The sequence below is a fragment of the Borostomias antarcticus genome, assembly GCF_949987555.1.
Source record: "Borostomias antarcticus genome assembly, chromosome: 2".
In the NCBI taxonomy this organism is placed as follows: Eukaryota; Metazoa; Chordata; class Actinopteri; order Stomiiformes; family Stomiidae; genus Borostomias; species Borostomias antarcticus.
In genome coordinates, this window is record NC_140235.1 from 39,868,692 (window position 1) to 39,886,298 (window position 17,607).

Here is a 17,607-nt window from a genome sequence, read left to right on the forward strand (position 1 = left end):
TGTGTGTGTGTGTGTGTGCGTGTGTGTGTGTGTGTGTGTGTGTGGGTGTGCGTGTATGTTTGTGTGTGCGTGTATGTTTGTGTGTGTGTGTGCGTGTGCGTGTGTGTGCGTGTGTGCATGTGTGTGTGTGTGTGCGTGTGCGTGTGTGTGTGTGTGTCCTCAGATGGGGCTGCAGGTGTTCCTGGTGGTGGTGGCCGTGCTGGCGGTGCCCGTGCTGCTGCTGGGGAAACCTCTCTACCTCTACTGGCTGCACCGTGGGGGCAAGGGCCTGCGGGGGCGCAGGGTGAGTGTGTGTGTGTGTGCTCTCTAATGTGTGTGTGTGTGTGTGCGTTAGGGCTGGGTTGAAAAAATCGATTCTGAATCTATTCTGAATCAAATGATTCAGAATCTATTCATGAATCCCAAAATCGATCTTTTATTTAATGAATGAATGATTAAATGAAGGTATGAATAGTTCATTAATTCATTCAATGATTCATTCATTTTTGGAAATCAGTTTCGATACCCAGCCCTAGTATTGATGTGTTGCATAACTTGGCAGTCATGTAATTAAGGTTACAGCAAAAAAAAAAAAAAATTTTAGTAACACTAACCGAATCGATATTGAATCGAATCGAATCAAATTGAATTGTGATAATCGATTCTGAACCTTGTGAATCAGAATCGAATCGATTCTTGAAATTCGACTCGATACCCAGCCCTAGTGTGTGTGTGTGTCTGTCTGTCTGTCTGTCTGTGAGTCTTTGCGTGTGTGAGTCTGTGTGTGTGTGTCTGTCTGTCTTTGTGTCTGTCTGTCTGTCTGTCTGTCTGTCTGCGTGTGTGTGTGTCTGTCTGTCTGTCTGTGAGTCTGAGTGTGTGTGTGTGTGTGTGTGTGTCTGTCTGTCTGTGAGTCTGAGTGTGTGTGTGTGTGTGTGTGTGTGTGTGTCTGTCTGTCTGTCTGTCTGTCTGGGAGTCTTTGCATGTATGAGTCTGTGTGTGTGTGTGTGTGTGTGTGTGTGTGTGTGTGTGTGTGTGTGTGTGTGTGTGTGTGTGTGTGAGAGCCTGTGTGTATTTGTACTCAAGCAAGTGCGTCCGCTTGTGCCTTCATTCAGGGTTACGAGAGAGTCCGTCGGGTGAGTGAGGATGACATGTCCACGGCAACCACGTTTGATGAAGATGAAGAGGAGGGACTAGACGACCTCATGTCCAGCAGAGAGACCGCGCCCAAGCAGGTCAGATCAAATCTAAAGATGGCCCAGATAGCAAGCGGATCTGGGCCATATATGGGCCGGAACTAAGCCACAAGGGCCAGATCTGGCCTGTATATGGCCCTGATCAGATTGCTGTCTGGGGGTGGAGCACCGGACTCCACTTGTCATTCAGTAGTGCCAGTAGTGGATATAAAATAATCCGAAAAGGATGCATGGTATGATATTATTCTAGCACAAAATAGAAGGGACTCGCATACTGATATCAAAAAAGGAAATGTCCAAACTGAGGTATAATATATATATACTCCTCACCTTATTAAAAGATATTACAAATGTTACAAATATTATTGTATTCTAATCCTATAATATTAAACAACTTTAGAATTAGAAGTAATTGCAATCACGGCAAGCGGATGTGTAATAATTCTGGGCCATATATGGGCCGGAACTAAGCCATAAGGGCCAGATCTGGCCTGCATATGGCCCAGATCCGCTTGCTATCTGGGCAATGATTTTGTAAGAAGGTGTTTTTTTGCACCGCACTTCTGTAGCCTACTACTGTACGACTGCTCTTCTGTGATTGTATATTCTACTACTGTACGACTGCTCTTCTGTGATTGTATATTCTACTACTGTACGACTGCTCTTCTGTGATTGTATATTCTACTACTGTACGACTGCTCTTCTGTGATTGTATATTCTACTACTGTACGACTGCTCTTCTGTGGTCGTATATTCTACTACTGTACGACTGCTCTTCTGTGGTCGTATATTCAACTACTGTACGACTGCTCTTCTGTGGTCGTATATTCTACTACTGTACGACTGCTCTTCTGTGATTGTATATTCTACTACTGTACGACTGCTCTTCTGTGGTCGTATATTCTACTACTGTACGACTGCTCTTCTGTGGTCGTATATTCAACTACTGTACGACTGCTCTTCTGTGGTCGTATATTCTACTACTGTACGACTGCTCTTCTGTGGTCGTATATTCTACTACTGTACGACTGCTCTTCTGTGGTCGTATATTCTTCTACTGTACGACTGCTCTTCTGTGGTCGTATATTCTGTTCTGAGCCGAGAACAAATCCCAGATGAGAAAACATTGGTGAATGAAGGAATGTTCTTGAAAACGGTGTAAGTGGGGTTTAAGAAGAAATGCTTCATAAGAAATTCTTAACGTCGTTCATGAATGAGGCCCAACGTCTTTATCTAACTGTTGAAGCCACAGTAAACTCTCTTTAAAAAGAAAAGCCTTATGTTTGTCTACAGTAAACAGGAAGAAGTTGTAGAGTTGCTAAGCACATCGGCCATCCGCTGGTGCCAGACAATATGGTTACGAATAATGCAAAAAAATCAACAACAGCATTCTTCGTAACCAATTTTTTAGCGGACCTCAATTTTTTTTTTTGCTGTTTTCAGTAAACACTCTTGAAAACGAAAATCTCCATATGTTTGTCTGTACATTGTTTTACAGTTTGACTTTGGGGACGTGTTCCTGCACCAGGCAATCCACACCATCGAGTACTGCCTGGGCTGCATCTCCAACACGGCCTCGTACCTGCGTCTCTGGGCCCTGAGCCTGGCCCACGCTCGTTAGTGCCCCGCCCCCCGCTCCACACGCCATGACACAGAACTAGGGATGCACCATATATCGGCAGACAGAACTAGGGATGCACGATATATCGGCAGAGAGAACTAGGGATGCACGATATATCGGCAGACAGAACTAGGGATGCACGATATATCGGCAGACAGAACTAGGGATGCACGATATATCGGCAGACAGAACTAGGGATGCACGATATATCGGCAGACAGAACTAGGGATGCACGATATATCGGCAGACAGAACTAGGGATGCACGATATATCGGCAGACAGAACTAGGGATGCACGATATATCGACAATCATACCGGTATCGGCCGATGTTAGTCATTTTTGAATATATCGGTATCGGTCCGATGTGCAAAACAGGGCCGATGTGAACAGCCGATAATTATTTCAGTCTAGCTGCTGTTGTGTGTTGTTTTTGAGAGGAAACAATGTGGTAAATCTATGATTTATCGGCTTTTCCAAATGTTTTAGAAATAGAGACAGTGTTTCCATGTGTTTTTCAGTATGTATAACATTTGATTATCATAGAACCTTGTTTTTATACAGAACATATCGACATCGGTAAATATGTTATCAGCTATAATAGCAATGTTAATATCTGTTATCGGTATCGGCCAAATTTTTCATATCGGTGCCTCCCTAGACAGAACGACTATCCTATATTCTTTCTATATCCGTGTCGGTCACACTTTACAATAAGGGTCACAAAAAACATTAGTTAACCGTTAACTAACGCTTATTTAGGGTTAGGTTAGGTTACTAATGTTAATTAATACCTTAGTTAAGGTTAGGGTTAGGGTTAGGGTTAGGCGAGTTAACCTTAGTTAACATAAAAAACATTAGTAAATGGTTAATAGAGACATTAGTTAACTGTTACTTAATGCTTAATAATGCATTAACTAATGCTTATTAATGTCCCAGATAGCAAGCGGATCTGGGCCATATACAGGCCAGATCTGGCCCTTGTAGCTTAGTTCCCGCCCATATATGGCCCAGAATTATTACACATCCGCTTGCTATCTGGGGTACCCTTATTGTAAAGTGTTACCTCCGTGTCTAACAGTCCGTCTCTTTGCGTGTGTTGAGCAGAGCTGTCGGAGGTGCTGTGGGCCATGGTGATGCGCCTGGGCCTGAGGGCCACCTCCAGGCTGGGGGTGCTGCTCCTGGTCCCGGTGTTCGGCCTGTTCGCCCTGCTGACCGTGTCCATCCTGCTGGTCATGGAGGGGCTGTCGGCCTTCCTGCACGCCCTCCGCCTCCACTGGTGAGCACGGCTCCACCCGCTCGGCCGCTCGGTTCGGCCCAAAGCCGTTTCGCTCGTTCACGTAGTATCCGGCTCTCACTCAGCCATGTTTCCATCCACTTGTCAATCGAATTATGTGAGGATCGCTCAAAATATGAATGCGAATAAAGCCGGTGAACGTGCGTTTCCATCTAAGAGCTTTAAATCGGATAAAGCATTTATCACAAAAGCCTTTTATCGAACAAGAGAAAATCCGACGAGATCGACAGTACAAACTTTTTGTTGATTTTCATGAATTTTAATCGAATTTTACTGTTTCCATAAGGAATTTTTAATTCGATATAACTTAATTCGCATAAAACGTGTGGATGGAAACATTGCTACTCACTCATTACGAAGTCCGCCGGGAGGTTTTGTTTTTGGTGCTGCATGTTTGTCTGTTTGTTTGTCTGATTTTCATGACCCGCGGGGGAGAGGTGGAGAACGGGCCGCTACATTTTGGAGCGGAACCGAATCACGGGCCGGATCCACAAATTATTTTTATGAACATTGCGAGATACTGGGCATTTGGCCTTGTCATATTAGGCCCCCGAAGTGCCCCCTCTGGTGTTTATTTGTGATATTGCAAGATAGGGCATTTGGCGGATCCAGAGGTTTCGTTAACATCGAGATTGAGAGACATCCTTCTCTAAACTGGAAAGTCCCAGTCCGCTTACACATCTGTACATGGTGACTGCGGACTGAGATCTGCGCTCTCCGAATGCCCTTCTAGCTCTAGTAGTATCGTACGCCATCTTCATTTCCAGAATATCCATTCAATCTGTCTCTCTACAGCTCAGTGATCCTGCCCGACATGTAAACACTCTTGTTTTTTGTCCAGGGTGGAGTTCCAGAACAAGTTCTACCACGGGACCGGCGTCAAGTTTGTCCCCTTCGACTTCTCCCTCATGCCCTCTGTCTTTGAACAGGACGGCCTGCTGTGACCACAGAGAACCAGGGTTCCGTGGGTTTGAATGAGCTTGAGTGGGGTGGGTCGTACCGTTTGAATGTGGTGGCACACTGTGACAATGATTGAAACTCCCTGTGCGATTGGAGGACTTGTGTCAACATTTTTCACCGGAGACTTTTTGAACTGTAACTGACTACACTGACTGCCTTACCTCGATGCGACCATATCCAGCAAACCTCTGAACTCTGTGGGATACGTAACTATCGTCGGTTGATATACGTTGTAATACTGGAGGTTGCACATGGCCACTTAATGGCAATTACAGTATGTGAATCTGAGTGTTTTATTTGCAGTCTGTTGTATATGATTGTTTTTAAACTGCTAATGTATAATTTAACATATTTATCTGGGGCAGATATAAAATGCAAAAATGTTGTAGCACCATTTGAACCATGTACAGGAAGTCATATCAAGCTAGTGCCATACGAATGTCTTCATGACAAGGACACAAGTGGAAACAGTTGCTGTGAAGTTGTGAAGTATTTCACACTACTAGACCATGAGAGGAAGATACAGCTTTGAGTAAACCTACTTTAGCAACAGGAACAACTCCAGTACTTCTTTTTCAATGAACATTGTCACAGAGCACTTTTAAAAGAAAAATGCAGAAATGATTGTCGACTATTTAATACAAATTAGTACTTGCATTGACTTTATAACTGAGGTGAAGCCAAATGAGAGAGATGTGAGGAGAGTTTTTTTTTTTTTTTTAATGTTTCGTTTACTTCATTGTTGCTCTTTTAGGATTACAAACATTTATTGTAATTGACGCAAGGTTGGGGCAAATTCACCATATCAAGCAACTCGGCCCTGACCGTTGAAATAAGTTGGACTCATTCCATAATGCAGAAGGTAACGAGGCAAGGCCTCAGTAGTGTTGTTAATATTTCTGTCTGTATGATAAATTGTATTTAATCTTATTTATTAACCTCATTTCAATGTGATGCGTGAAGTGCAGTTGGAAGAAATGCCAGCAAATAAAAAAGTCCATGCACAGAAAGGTATTTTATTATTTCTAGTATTCAGTAAGAACATTTTTTTTCAGTAAGAGAATTGTTTTTTGTGTGAAATTATATGTCAACAGGTCTCTGGTCCTGTGTTTTCACCTCTTCTCTTCCAATGCCAGACATGCTGCATGAGTTTCAGTTCACTGAGAGTACCAGGAGTGACCAACAGATGGTGCCAAAACCCAGTTTTAGTTCAGAATATTTGGTATAATTCTAGTGGTTCATATCTATGACTATATTAAATATAGTAAGGAAAAAGGGGAGTATTCATATTGGGAGTTATTTCATAACACTTCCCTACCCTGCTCTCTCTCTCTCTCTCTCTCTCTCTCTCTCTCTCTCACTCACTCACTCCTTACTCTGGCTGTAGCAATGTTCTCATTCATGACCAGGCTAAAGCAGCCAAACCAAACAGCCTCCTATGGCTTTAATCATGACCGAGCACACACACAAACACACACACACGTAGACCTACATGCATTGATGCATATATGTGCCATGTGGAGCAAACTCGTTTAGGAAAAGCTGAGTGAATCAATTAGTGAATCAGTCTAACTAAATTTACATAATACAGGTCATATCTTCACTCACTGTGATTATGCAGCATTAATTGGATTGATTTACAGTGATCATGCCATGGATGTGAGCCCCCCGTGGCGCTCTCATCAGCACCAGAGGAGGAGGATGAGACTCGGTTACTGCGCACCTCTTCTCTGCGGCGAGCAGGGGACGCGCCGACGCGGCTACAGCGACATCTCCCAGTCTGCGCACTGTCTCTCAAAGTAGGCGATGAACTGACAGACCGGCAGTGCGTCAATAAAAAGAATATCGTTCGTCGTCGCATCAGTGAACATCAGAAGCCAGGCGGATTTGTTGATTTCCTGGCCTTTGTTTACGTTTCTAAAGAAGGCGCAGCAACTTCCAGAGGATGCTCCTGTGTGTTTATCTAGCCGCGGTAGTCTGCATCGGCGCGGCCAACCCGGATCAGGAGTTGAACGGTGGGTGCGCGTCTGTGAAAAGAAAGTGCAGGATGATATTGACGTATATATAAACAAGTAGTTGGCCTTGCGCAATCACTGCCGGTTTGTTTACTGGGAAACGTTATTATGATGGTGTTGGTAATTAACAAGATGTGATGTCACCAGTGGACCAGCGCTTCGCAATCACATATCCTAATTCACAGCCGCCTATTGTGTTGATAAGATTGACTCCTTCGTCAGTTTTTAGGGTTAAACTTCTCTCACTCCGTTCACAGTGGAGGAATGTGAGACTGTGCTCTGTGAAAATGAGGCAGACTGTGTTTCTGCTTCACCTCAGCCAGAGGAGGCCGTCTCACGTGAGCCGATTCATTCAACCTTCCTTGATCAATAGCAATTTTTATTTGTACCTTTTTAAAGGCTGCACAGTGTTACATAAAGCTCTCTACTGTCCCCCTCCTCTCTCTCTCTCTCTCTCTCTCTCTCTCACACACACACACACACACTCCATCCAATTTCCTTTCCAGCAGCATCTGAATGGGACGAGTCAACACCAGCAGGTGAGTATCAACCTGTCTAGAACCTGGATGTGAGTGTGTCTGACCTGCCATGGCAGCCATCTCGTGACACACTCCATTCAATTCATTTCTCGTGCTTTGTGTGTCAGATCAGTGGGAGATCACCTCCTTGAGGGGTTGTTTTTGAGCGTCTCTCTTCCCTCTCAGGGATAGCAAGCGGATCTGGGCCATATACAGGCCAGATCTGGCCCTTGTGGCTTAGTTCCGGCCCATATATGGCCCAGAATTATTACACATCCGCTTGCTATCTGGGTGCCAATAGCTGTTTGTGTGTGCATGCATGTGTCTGTGTGTGTGTGTGTGTGTGTGTGTGTGTGTGTGTGTGGTGGGGGGGGGGGGGGGGGGGTTGTGTGTGTGTTGTGTGTGTGTGTGTGTGTGTGTGTGTGTCTCATAGATAATTCCCCCTAGACCTAGTTGAATGTTTTAAGTGTCTTAACGAGGTGCACGACTGCATTCTGTTCGGAGGGGAGAGAAACAGCTCATTGTTCCTGACCAAACGACCCAGTTTTTTTTGTTAAGCCCCTCAAATGACCACCGAGGCAGAAGAGCGAAGCTTTTCCCCCACGGGATTGACGGGCAGGTATTCTGTCCATCGGAGACCCTCTGTCTCCATAAACTGCCAGGCCGGCACAGTTCTGCTCTGTCGAGATTGAACAGAGCTCAGAGTTATTCTCTGTGCTCCCCAGATAGCAAGCGGATCTGGGCCATATATGGGCCGGAACTAAGCCACAAGGGCCAGATCTGGCCTGTATATGGCCCAGATCAGATTGCTGTCTGGGTGTGATCTGAGCAGATTGCCTCAGTGAGGCCTCTGAACCCGATGGACAGCCTCCCACCGGGTAATAATACTAATAATACTGTGGCCTATATTCCTACTCAGATACAGTACATAATGTGGCGCAAAGATCAGTTCCCTCTCTGCAGTTTCCTTTTTTTTCCCGGGACATTCCGCGCGTCGGGCGGAAGGGTGAACTCCGCGGTTTCACCTGAATATTTCTCACCGCGTCGACAAGGCGAGCGAGAAGGGGGGGAAGCTCCGCCTCCTCACCCCGGCCTGTTTGTGTGTGGGCGCGCAGGTGGGCCGTGCCAGCCGAACCCCTGCCACCACGGAGGGGCGTGCGAGACCACCGACGCCCACAGAGGGGACGCCTTCCTGGGGTACCTGTGCCATTGTTCGCCTGGCTACGCCGGGGTCCACTGCCAGCACAGTGAGTGGCTGCTGATCTCGCCCGGTCTCTCTCCTAGACTCCCAACAGAGAGACCGCCCCCCCCTCCCCTCCCCTCCCCTCCCCTCCCCTCCCCTCCCCTCCCCTCCCCTCCCCTCCCCTCCCCTCCCCCTAGGGATGTAACGGCATGAACATTTCATACCACGATTATAGTGACCAAAATTACCGCAGTTATCAGTATTATCACGGTATTTTTACAAAATAATATGCTGAAAATGTTCAATAAGTGCTGATAGACAGTGGAATCATTTCAACAACTTTTATTTAAAAAACCCAACACAAATAACACAGGGAAAGCCAGGCCTCTCAACGGTTGAAAGGGCATCATGTCCTTTGCTATTTAATATGGAAGGGCTGCAGTGAGGTATTTGGCATTTGTGGATGTGGGTGCGTAAGCGTATCATTTCCTCTGAAGTCGAAACTGGGAATGGCGTCGGACTGTATGTCTATAGTAGCCTATTTACCCTGGTTATTCAAAGCACAGTAATCGAACACGGTTTTCATGATGATTTATTTTAAAACGGTAATACTAATCGTCGGGAATTTTCACCGTGGTTTACCGTGAAACCGGTAACCGTTTCATCCCTAGTGTACCTCCCCCACTAAGACTATTGATGAATCTTATACGTTCCATTAGAAGATCCCCCATCTTTTTCCCCACGCCTCAGGAAGCAAAGACGATTTCTCTCTACCTCTCTTTTTACTTTCCCTCCCTACTTCCCTGCCTGGTGACGTACTGTATTTTAATCTCCACTGTATAGTTAGGGTCCCCTCTCCCTCGGGGGCCCCTGGTCTGACTGTATCCCCGGGGGAGGGGCGGGGGGGGGGGGGGGGGTGACTACACTAGCAGGGTGAACACACAGACTTGTACACTAAATCAGTCAAAATGATTTGTAACCGTTATGAGCAATAACAGCACACATGAATACACGCACGTCCCCTCTCACACACACACACACACACACACACACACACACACACACACACACACAGTAACCTAGAAGGACAGATTGTTTAACGGCTCAAGGACTCCATGGCCTGGATCTGGACATTCTTAATGAGGTCACTCTGATGATGTCACGGCGTCGTGGGCACGATCAGTTATGACAGAATACACACCGTGATTATGACAAGACAATAGTCCTAGCGTAACTTTCCCAACGCACACACATACACACACACACACACACACACACACACACACACACACACACAGCTGTGATTGTAGTATACTATGGAAACACATATCAGCATGTGAATGGAATGTTATTCAAAAACCACAGCTCCTTACACCAGTATAGTGAGAGAGACAAGACAATAGAGTTACATAGAAACCGTGTGATGGACAGGACCACTGTTGGGCCAGTCGGTACCAGACCAGTCCAGGAACTATCCAATACCCTGCAGTATTTGCTCAGCTGGACTGCTGTGTGTTTGCTATCAGAGTCCAGAAAGGGAGGTGAGCTTTTCATCTAAATGTCAGACTATGTTGATGGTGACCGGCTCTATGTCCTTGTCTAGTCTGTTACACACCATCAGTACGTCTGTGGGGAAACCCTCTTTTTTTAGCGTCAGAATCAAACAGCCGTGAAGATTAAATTCAGTGCTGTAAATCAGCCATCAAGATGCCAAATTGAAATACAGTCCAGCGATTTTACACGCCGCATTTCAATCGCATCCAGTGCTCATAACTGTAAATCACACAGACTGATTTGACTAAACTGCATTGAAACAGTTTGTGTTTATGTTTATTTGTGGTGTTTTTGTCTCTTTCCTTCAGATGTGAACGAGTGTGAGAGCAGCCCGTGTCTCAACGGAGGCGTGTGCACGGACCTGGAGGCCAACTACACGTGCGCGTGTCCGGCGGAGTTCACGGGCCTCAGCTGCCAGCACAGTGAGTGACACTTTATTCGTCCCTTCTTCTATCTTTCTCCTTAATGCGTGTGTGTGTGCGTGCGTGTGCGTGAGTGTGTGCGCGCGTCGTGTGTGTGTGCCCACACGTCTGTGTTTGAGTGCATGAGTGCGTGTCCGTGTCTTGTGTGAGTGTGTGTGTGTGTGTGTGCGTGTCTGTGTTTGTGTGTATGAGTGTATAAGCCAGTACTGATGTGTGTATCTGCGTTGATTTCTCAGTACGCACTGTTTCTATTAGCTTTGAAACCCCAGCCGACTGCGCCAGGGTCACGTTGTCCAGCCTGGGAATAAATAAACCTGTGTAGCTGCTCACTTGCAATTCACCGGCGCTTGTTTAATCTTTCAAAGACGAGATCAATACCCTTAAATGACCGCACACACTGTGTGTGTGTGTGTGTGTGTGTGTGCGTGCGTGCGTTCGTGCGTTCGTGTGTGTGCGTGTGTGTGTGCGTGTGTGTGCGTGTGTGTGCGTGTGTGTGCGTGTGTGTGTTCCTCTCCCGCGCAGGGTGCTCCGGGCCGCTGGGCGTGGAGGGGGGCGTGGTCTCAGACGGCCAGCTGTCCGCCTCCTCCGCCCACAGCGCCATGCTGGGGCTGCAGCTCTGGCGCCCTCGCCTGGCTCGCCTGCATCGCACGGGCCTGGTCAACGCCTGGAGCCCCGCCCACACTGACCGCTGGCCATGGATACAGGTACACACACACGCGCACGCACACACACACACACACCTGCAAATACATACACATGCACAAACACATGCACGCATGCACACACATGCACATACACACATATGCACATACACACACACACACACACACACACACACACATGCACACACACATTCACACACATGCACACACACACATGCACACACATACACATGCACACACACACACATGCACACACACACACACGCACACACACACACACACACACATGCACACACACACACATGCACACACACACACATACAGTACATGTGCATTGTGGTCTAGCAATGCATCTAGGTTTGAAGTTGACTGTGTTCATTTACGTACCCCTCTCTGACCCCTGCGTATATGCCTAGGTGAACCTGCGCCGGCGCATGCGTGTGACTGGAGTGATTACCCAGGGTGCTCGGCGGATGGGCAGTCCTGAGTTCGTGAAGTCCTATAAGATAGCTCACAGCGATGATGGAAGGACGTGGGCGATGGTTAAGCTCAAGGGAAGCAAGCAGGACAGGGTAAGATTGTTCGTATGAATTTGTGCGCGCTATAAGACGTGATTACAAATACCCACAATGCTGTTTGAGATTTGAGTTGCCTATGGAGACGAATGCCACTGCGGTGCTGTGCTCGTGGGGCAGGTCCGTCGTCAGATTCTGATTATTCATCACATGTGTATGGTACAGTGTACCTACATCTGAATCTGAACACAGACCTGCTCCATGAGTACAGCAGTAGTGTAGTGGCATTCTTCAAGATTCAAGATTCATTTATTTGTCCTGAGGGAAATTTGTCTTGGACATACAGGTTGCTACATACAGTGCAAAGGTGCCATAACAAGGACAAAACAGGGCCTCAGAGGACAGTGCATAAACATGTGCAAACAAAGTTTAAAGTGAAGTCATACATTCATACATAATACAATCAACACTGCTCATGGTCGGAGTTTAGATGACTAACTGATAGTGGAATGAAGGAGTTTTTGTATCTGTTGAGGGATCGTTCCCAGATAGCAAGCGGATGTGTAATAATTCTGGGCCATATACAGGCGCGCAGATTGGCTGGGGCAAGGGGGGGCACTGCCCCCCCTGGTGGCCAGATGCGCAAACTGTCTGCAACGCGTCCAAAACATGTCTTCTAGAGACTGGGTTGCGACCGGATCAGAGAAATGCACTGAACGGCTCCTGCTTGCGTGAGAATTGATTGTGCTGATTCCTCATCCAGTTATGGGTGGATGGAAAACTTTCAACTGAATGTTCATATTGTTCTGATAATTTCGGCTATAGCAACATAAGAGTGGCAGCTCTGACAGCCCAAACATGAGCTAATCCCATAACTGTAGGCCTACCATTGCTAGCCATGAACGAACTGTTGGATACTGCATATCTGTGCAACGTATCCATTGTCCAGTTGTCAAATCGATTATGTACGCACTATTATTCTTTTGGTGATTATTCTTTGATATAAATGCAGATAGGCTACATGTGAAGAGGCAATTGCTGGATTCTACGCTGTTTATAATGACACATCCCGACATTGAAGCATGAAAGGCGTAGCATACATTCCGTTTTAGTTTTTGGAAGAATTTATTGGAAAATATTGTTTGAAGTAGGCCTAGGCTATATTGAAACGAATTCCAAATTTTTGTGCTAATGGACGGCGCAGCGGAGGCGCAGTTGAACGAAACTTGGATATTGGAAATAATAAGCACTATGTTTTTAAATGTTGTGGGTCAATCATGCAGCTGTAACAGAATATGCGCATTCCAATGTCCGTGCAGGGCTCGTATTTATACCACTATAATCCCTATTTGATGAGGGGGGGGGGGGGGGGGGGGGGGGGGCTGGGACTGACTGCCCCCCCTGATCAAAAAGTCAAACTGCGCGTATGGCCATATATGGGCCGGAACTAAGCCACAAGGGGCCAGATCTGGCCTGTATATGGCCCAGATACGCTTGCTATCTGGGTTTCTTGTTTTTAACTGGAACTCTAACGTCTGCCAGATGGGAGCAGTTGGTATTCTGCATGCAGGACGTGTGAGTGGTCAGCAGTGATTTTACTAGCTCGTCTGATTATGGTTTTACCGTTCTGTTTGACAGAAGGAGCCGGGGGCGGGTTATACAGGCCTGTCCTCCGAACACAACTGTTGTCCTTGTCTCTCCTGGTTTCATGGCGTCCTCCAGGTAAACCAGACTAGAGCCAATCACTGTTGTTCTCTTGTCTCCGTGCAGATCTTCCGTGGAAACGCGGACAGCAACTCTCCCGAGGCCAACAACTTCTCTCCACCAATCGAAGCTCAGTACATCAGAATTTACCCACAAGTCTGCAGGGGCCACTGCATGCTGCGTATGGAGCTGATGGGCTGTGAGCTCAGCGGTCAGTGATGTCACTGTTTCCACTCCCACGTCAGACCACAGAATCTCTCTTTCTCTCCATTCTTCCGTTAAGTAAATAAAACGAAATGGCTACTGTATTTTTATTTAAAGGTAGGGTAGGCAAATTTTTCGTCCAATCATTTCACCGTACCACGTTGAAATGATTGAATGGCCTACCTGCCTGTCAACCTACCAACCTACCGAGGGCGGCTGTGGCCCAGGAGGTAGAGCGGGTCATCCAATGACCACAGGGTTGGCGGTTCGATTCCTGGCAACTCCTGTCCACATGTCGTAGTATGTGTATCCTTGATCAAGACCCCCAAACTGCCAACCCCAAACTGCTCCCAATTTGGTTTTGGTGTGTGAATGGGTGAATGAGAGGCCATAGTCAAGCTTTTTTTCCGCTAAGGTACTGTAGAATGGCTATATAAATGCAATCCATACTATGTTTTGGGGTTCGTTGGATGTTCAAAATTGAGCTTACTCTTCCAGGCAGTTAATAGAGCGAGCGTGGGCCGGTTTGCAAAGAGAAGCAGCGGGACAAAATGTTTTGATTGGGATTTGTTTATTACATTATGACAGAGAAGATCATTTCACTGGTAAAGTACTTCAGTAGAATGTCCTCCAGCGTTTCTGCTTGCATAGATTTGATCAAGAAAAGCTTACTCTTCACGCCTTCTCAAAAATCACCTATCGTACCTTTAAGCGTACCTATCGATAGACTCATCAACTACATACTAGACAAAACAACATCAACTGGCAGTCTGTTTGTATGCAACAACTGTTTAAGGTAAGGGTTAGGCTTAGAGAAAGGGTTAGTGGATAAGAGATCGTTTTTATTGAAAGTTAGTTAAGCATCTACAGACCATCTTTATTGGGCCTTTCAAAATAAAGTGCTACCTACTGTATTCCTGTGGTGGTGTCCAGGTGGGTTTTGCGGTTGTTTCTCAACGGTTGTGGTTCTTTGGTTCTGTCTCCTCCCCAGGCTGTTCAGAGCCGTTGGGCCTGAAGTCTGGCAAGATACCGGACGTCCAGCTCACCTCGTCCTCTGTGTACCGGACCCTGGGCATGGGCCTACTGTCCTGGGGGCCTGAGCAGGCCCGACTGGACCGCCAGGGAAAGGTCAACGCCTGGACCTCCGCTAGCAACGACCAGAAACAGTGGATCCAGGTATGAGGGCAGAGGGGAACGCCGGAGGACAGGCCTGCCCTCTTCTCTCTTCCTCTGTCCCTCACTCTCCTCCTCCCCCTCCCCCTCAACCTCCCCCTCCGCTTCAACCTACCCCTCCGCCTCAACCTACCCCTCCGCCTCAACCTACCCCTCCCCCTCAACCTCCCCCTCCGCTTCAACCTCCCCCTCCGCCTCAACCTCCCCCTCCGCCTCAACCTCCCCCTCCACTTCAACCTACCCCTCCACCTCCCCCTCAACCTCCCCCTCAACCTCCCCCTCCGCTTCAACCTCCCCCTCAACCTCCCCCTCCGCATCAACCTACCCCTCCGCTTCAACCTCCCCCTCCGCCTCAACCTCCCCCTCCGCCTCAACCTACCCCTCCGCCTCAACCTCCCCCACCGCCTCAACCTCCCCCTCTGCATCAACCTCCCCCTCCACCTCAACCTCCCCCTCCGCCTCAACCTCCCCCTCCGCCTCAACCTCCCCCTCCGCCTCAACCTCCCCCTCAACCTACCCCTCCGCCTCAACCTCCCCCTCCGCATCAACCTCCCCCTCCGCATCAACCTCCCCCTCCGCCTCAACCTCCCCCTCCGCATCAACCTCCCCCTCCGCTTCAACCTCCCCCTCCCCCTCAACCTCCCCCTCCACATCAACCTCCCCCTCAACCTACCCCTCCGCCTCAACCTCCCCCTCCGCTTCAACCTCCCCCTCCCCCTCCCCCTCAACCTCCCCCTCCGCTTCAACCTCCCCCTCCCCCTCAACCTCCCCCTCCACATCAACCTACCCCTCCGCTTCAACCTACCCCTCCCCCTCAACCTCCCCCTCCACATCAACCTCCCCCTCCGCTTCAACCTCCCCCTCCCCCTCAACCTCCCCCTCCACATCAACCTCCCCCTCCACATCAACCTCCCCCTCCACCTCCCCCTCAACCTCCCCCTCCGCTTCAACCTCCCCCTCCCCCTCAACCTCCCCCTCCACATCAACCTACCCCTCCGCTTCAACCTACCCCTCCGCTTCAACCTCCCCCTCCGCCTCAACCTCCCCCTCCGCCTCAACCTCCCCCTCAACCTCCCCCTCCGCCTCAACCTACCCCTCCGCCTACACCTCCCCCACCGTCTCAACCTCCCCCTCCGCCTCAACCTCCCCCTCCGCCTCAACCTCCCCCTCAACCTCCCCCTCAACCTCCCCCTCCGCCTCAACCTCCCCCTCCGCCTCAACCTCCCCCTCCGCCTCAACCTACCACTCCGCCTCAACCTCCCCCTCCGTCTCAACCTCCCCCTCCGCCTCAACCTCCCCCTCCGCTTCAACCTACCCCTCCGCCTCCTCTGTCTGCAGGTGGACCTGCTGGCTCCTACTCGGATCACAGGTGTCATCACTCAGGGGGCCCGGGACTTCGGCCTCGTCCAGTTTGTCGGTTCCTATAAGCTGGCCTACAGCAACGACGGCATCAAGTGGACCACCTACCAGGACCCGACACAGCACACTGACAAGGTAAAACAACTCATACGCTTGTGACGGAGAGCTGCTGGTTAATGTAGTAAAGGTTTGACTGGTCAAGAACAGCTGTGCCAGACTTGTGAACACCCCTGTGGTTGTCTTGGGGGACAGGTGTTCCAGGGGAACTTCGATAATAACACCCACAGGAAGAACGCCATCGAGCCGCCCATATATGGCCGTTACCTGCGGCTCATCCCCTGGTCCTGGTACGGACGCATCACCCTGAGGATGGAGCTACTGGGCTGCACAGAGGAAGGCTGAATCACACAGCGCCCTCCTTCTCTACGTCACCTCTCTCTCACTCTCTCTCTCTCTCTCTCTTTCTCTCTCTACATTTCTCCTCCTCTATCTCTGCGACTTCTCTCTGTCTCCTTCCCTGTCATTTGTCATTTGAAGTCTACAATAGCTGTTTCTTATTTGTTGGCTTATCATGCATTATTTATTGGTTGGTTAGTCTGTTGTGGAATTCCTTTTTCTAATGTATTAATGTGTGATTTAGGTGAATACTGCTTTTGGTGTGATGCAGTGCTAACAGTACATTTGCCCTTGATTGTAACTGGCCTTACTAGACTGTTCTCTGCTGACTACCACATGTGTACATGTACTTTTAGTGGACCGTACCCAGATAGCAAGCGGATTCTGGGCCATATATGGGCCGGAACTAAGCCCCAAGGGCCAGATCTGGCCTGTATATGGCCCAGATCCGCTTGCTATCTGGGTAACCACTATAAGTATTTATGAAATCTACACCAAACATTGATTGTACTACTGTATCTGATAACAAAATTGTTAAGGTCTTTTTTGGTAGCAATGTTTTCATGTTTTTAAAGAGGATATGATACATTGAAAGTGGCCCTAAACATGGAAATAAATAATTTTAGAAGGAATATGACTTAAAGGTATAGTTTGTGATTTGACTCAGTGAAAGATTGTAGGCTATCCCCTCAGAAAGGTTATAGCTGCTTGAATACTTCTCAGGGAACACAGGTTTGAGTGAGCTGAATTTAGTGCTAACCACTATAGCATTTGACTGACATGTTTCAGAGGCATGGAGCTCTCAGGGGCTAGGAGCTTAGGGCCTCAGAGGAACCAGCAATCTTTATCGGGCC

The 17,607-nt window shown here is 48.2% G+C and overlaps 2 protein-coding genes across 2 annotated transcripts in view; both read left to right on the forward strand.

Annotated features, from left to right (window-relative positions):
* atp6v0a2a (ATPase H+ transporting V0 subunit a2a) overlaps positions 1–5,032 on the forward strand; it is a gene marked incomplete at its 3' end in the record, with an annotated part of 16,279 nt that extends 11,247 nt beyond the window's left edge. Inside the window, exons 16-20 of the mRNA XM_084450037.1 lie at positions 164–283; positions 1,092–1,211; positions 2,671–2,788; positions 3,899–4,070; positions 4,930–5,032. Of these exons, the coding sequence (XP_084306163.1) occupies positions 164–283; positions 1,092–1,211; positions 2,671–2,788; positions 3,899–4,070; positions 4,930–5,032 (633 nt within the window). The remainder of the gene's footprint in view (positions 1–163; positions 284–1,091; positions 1,212–2,670; positions 2,789–3,898; positions 4,071–4,929) is intronic.
* Positions 5,033–6,701: 1,669 nt separating this feature from the next.
* On the forward strand, positions 6,702–16,759 carry edil3b (EGF-like repeats and discoidin I-like domains 3b; the record flags this gene model as incomplete). Its single annotated transcript, XM_084455394.1, has 10 exons — positions 6,702–6,847; positions 6,972–7,063; positions 8,697–8,828; positions 10,627–10,740; positions 11,263–11,444; positions 11,819–11,974; positions 13,688–13,832; positions 14,817–15,001; positions 16,337–16,492; positions 16,610–16,759. The coding sequence occupies 10 exons, from the start codon at positions 6,702–6,704 to the stop codon at positions 16,757–16,759; spliced, it is 1,458 nt and encodes a 485-aa protein (XP_084311520.1).
* Positions 16,760–17,607: the final 848 nt, after the last annotated feature.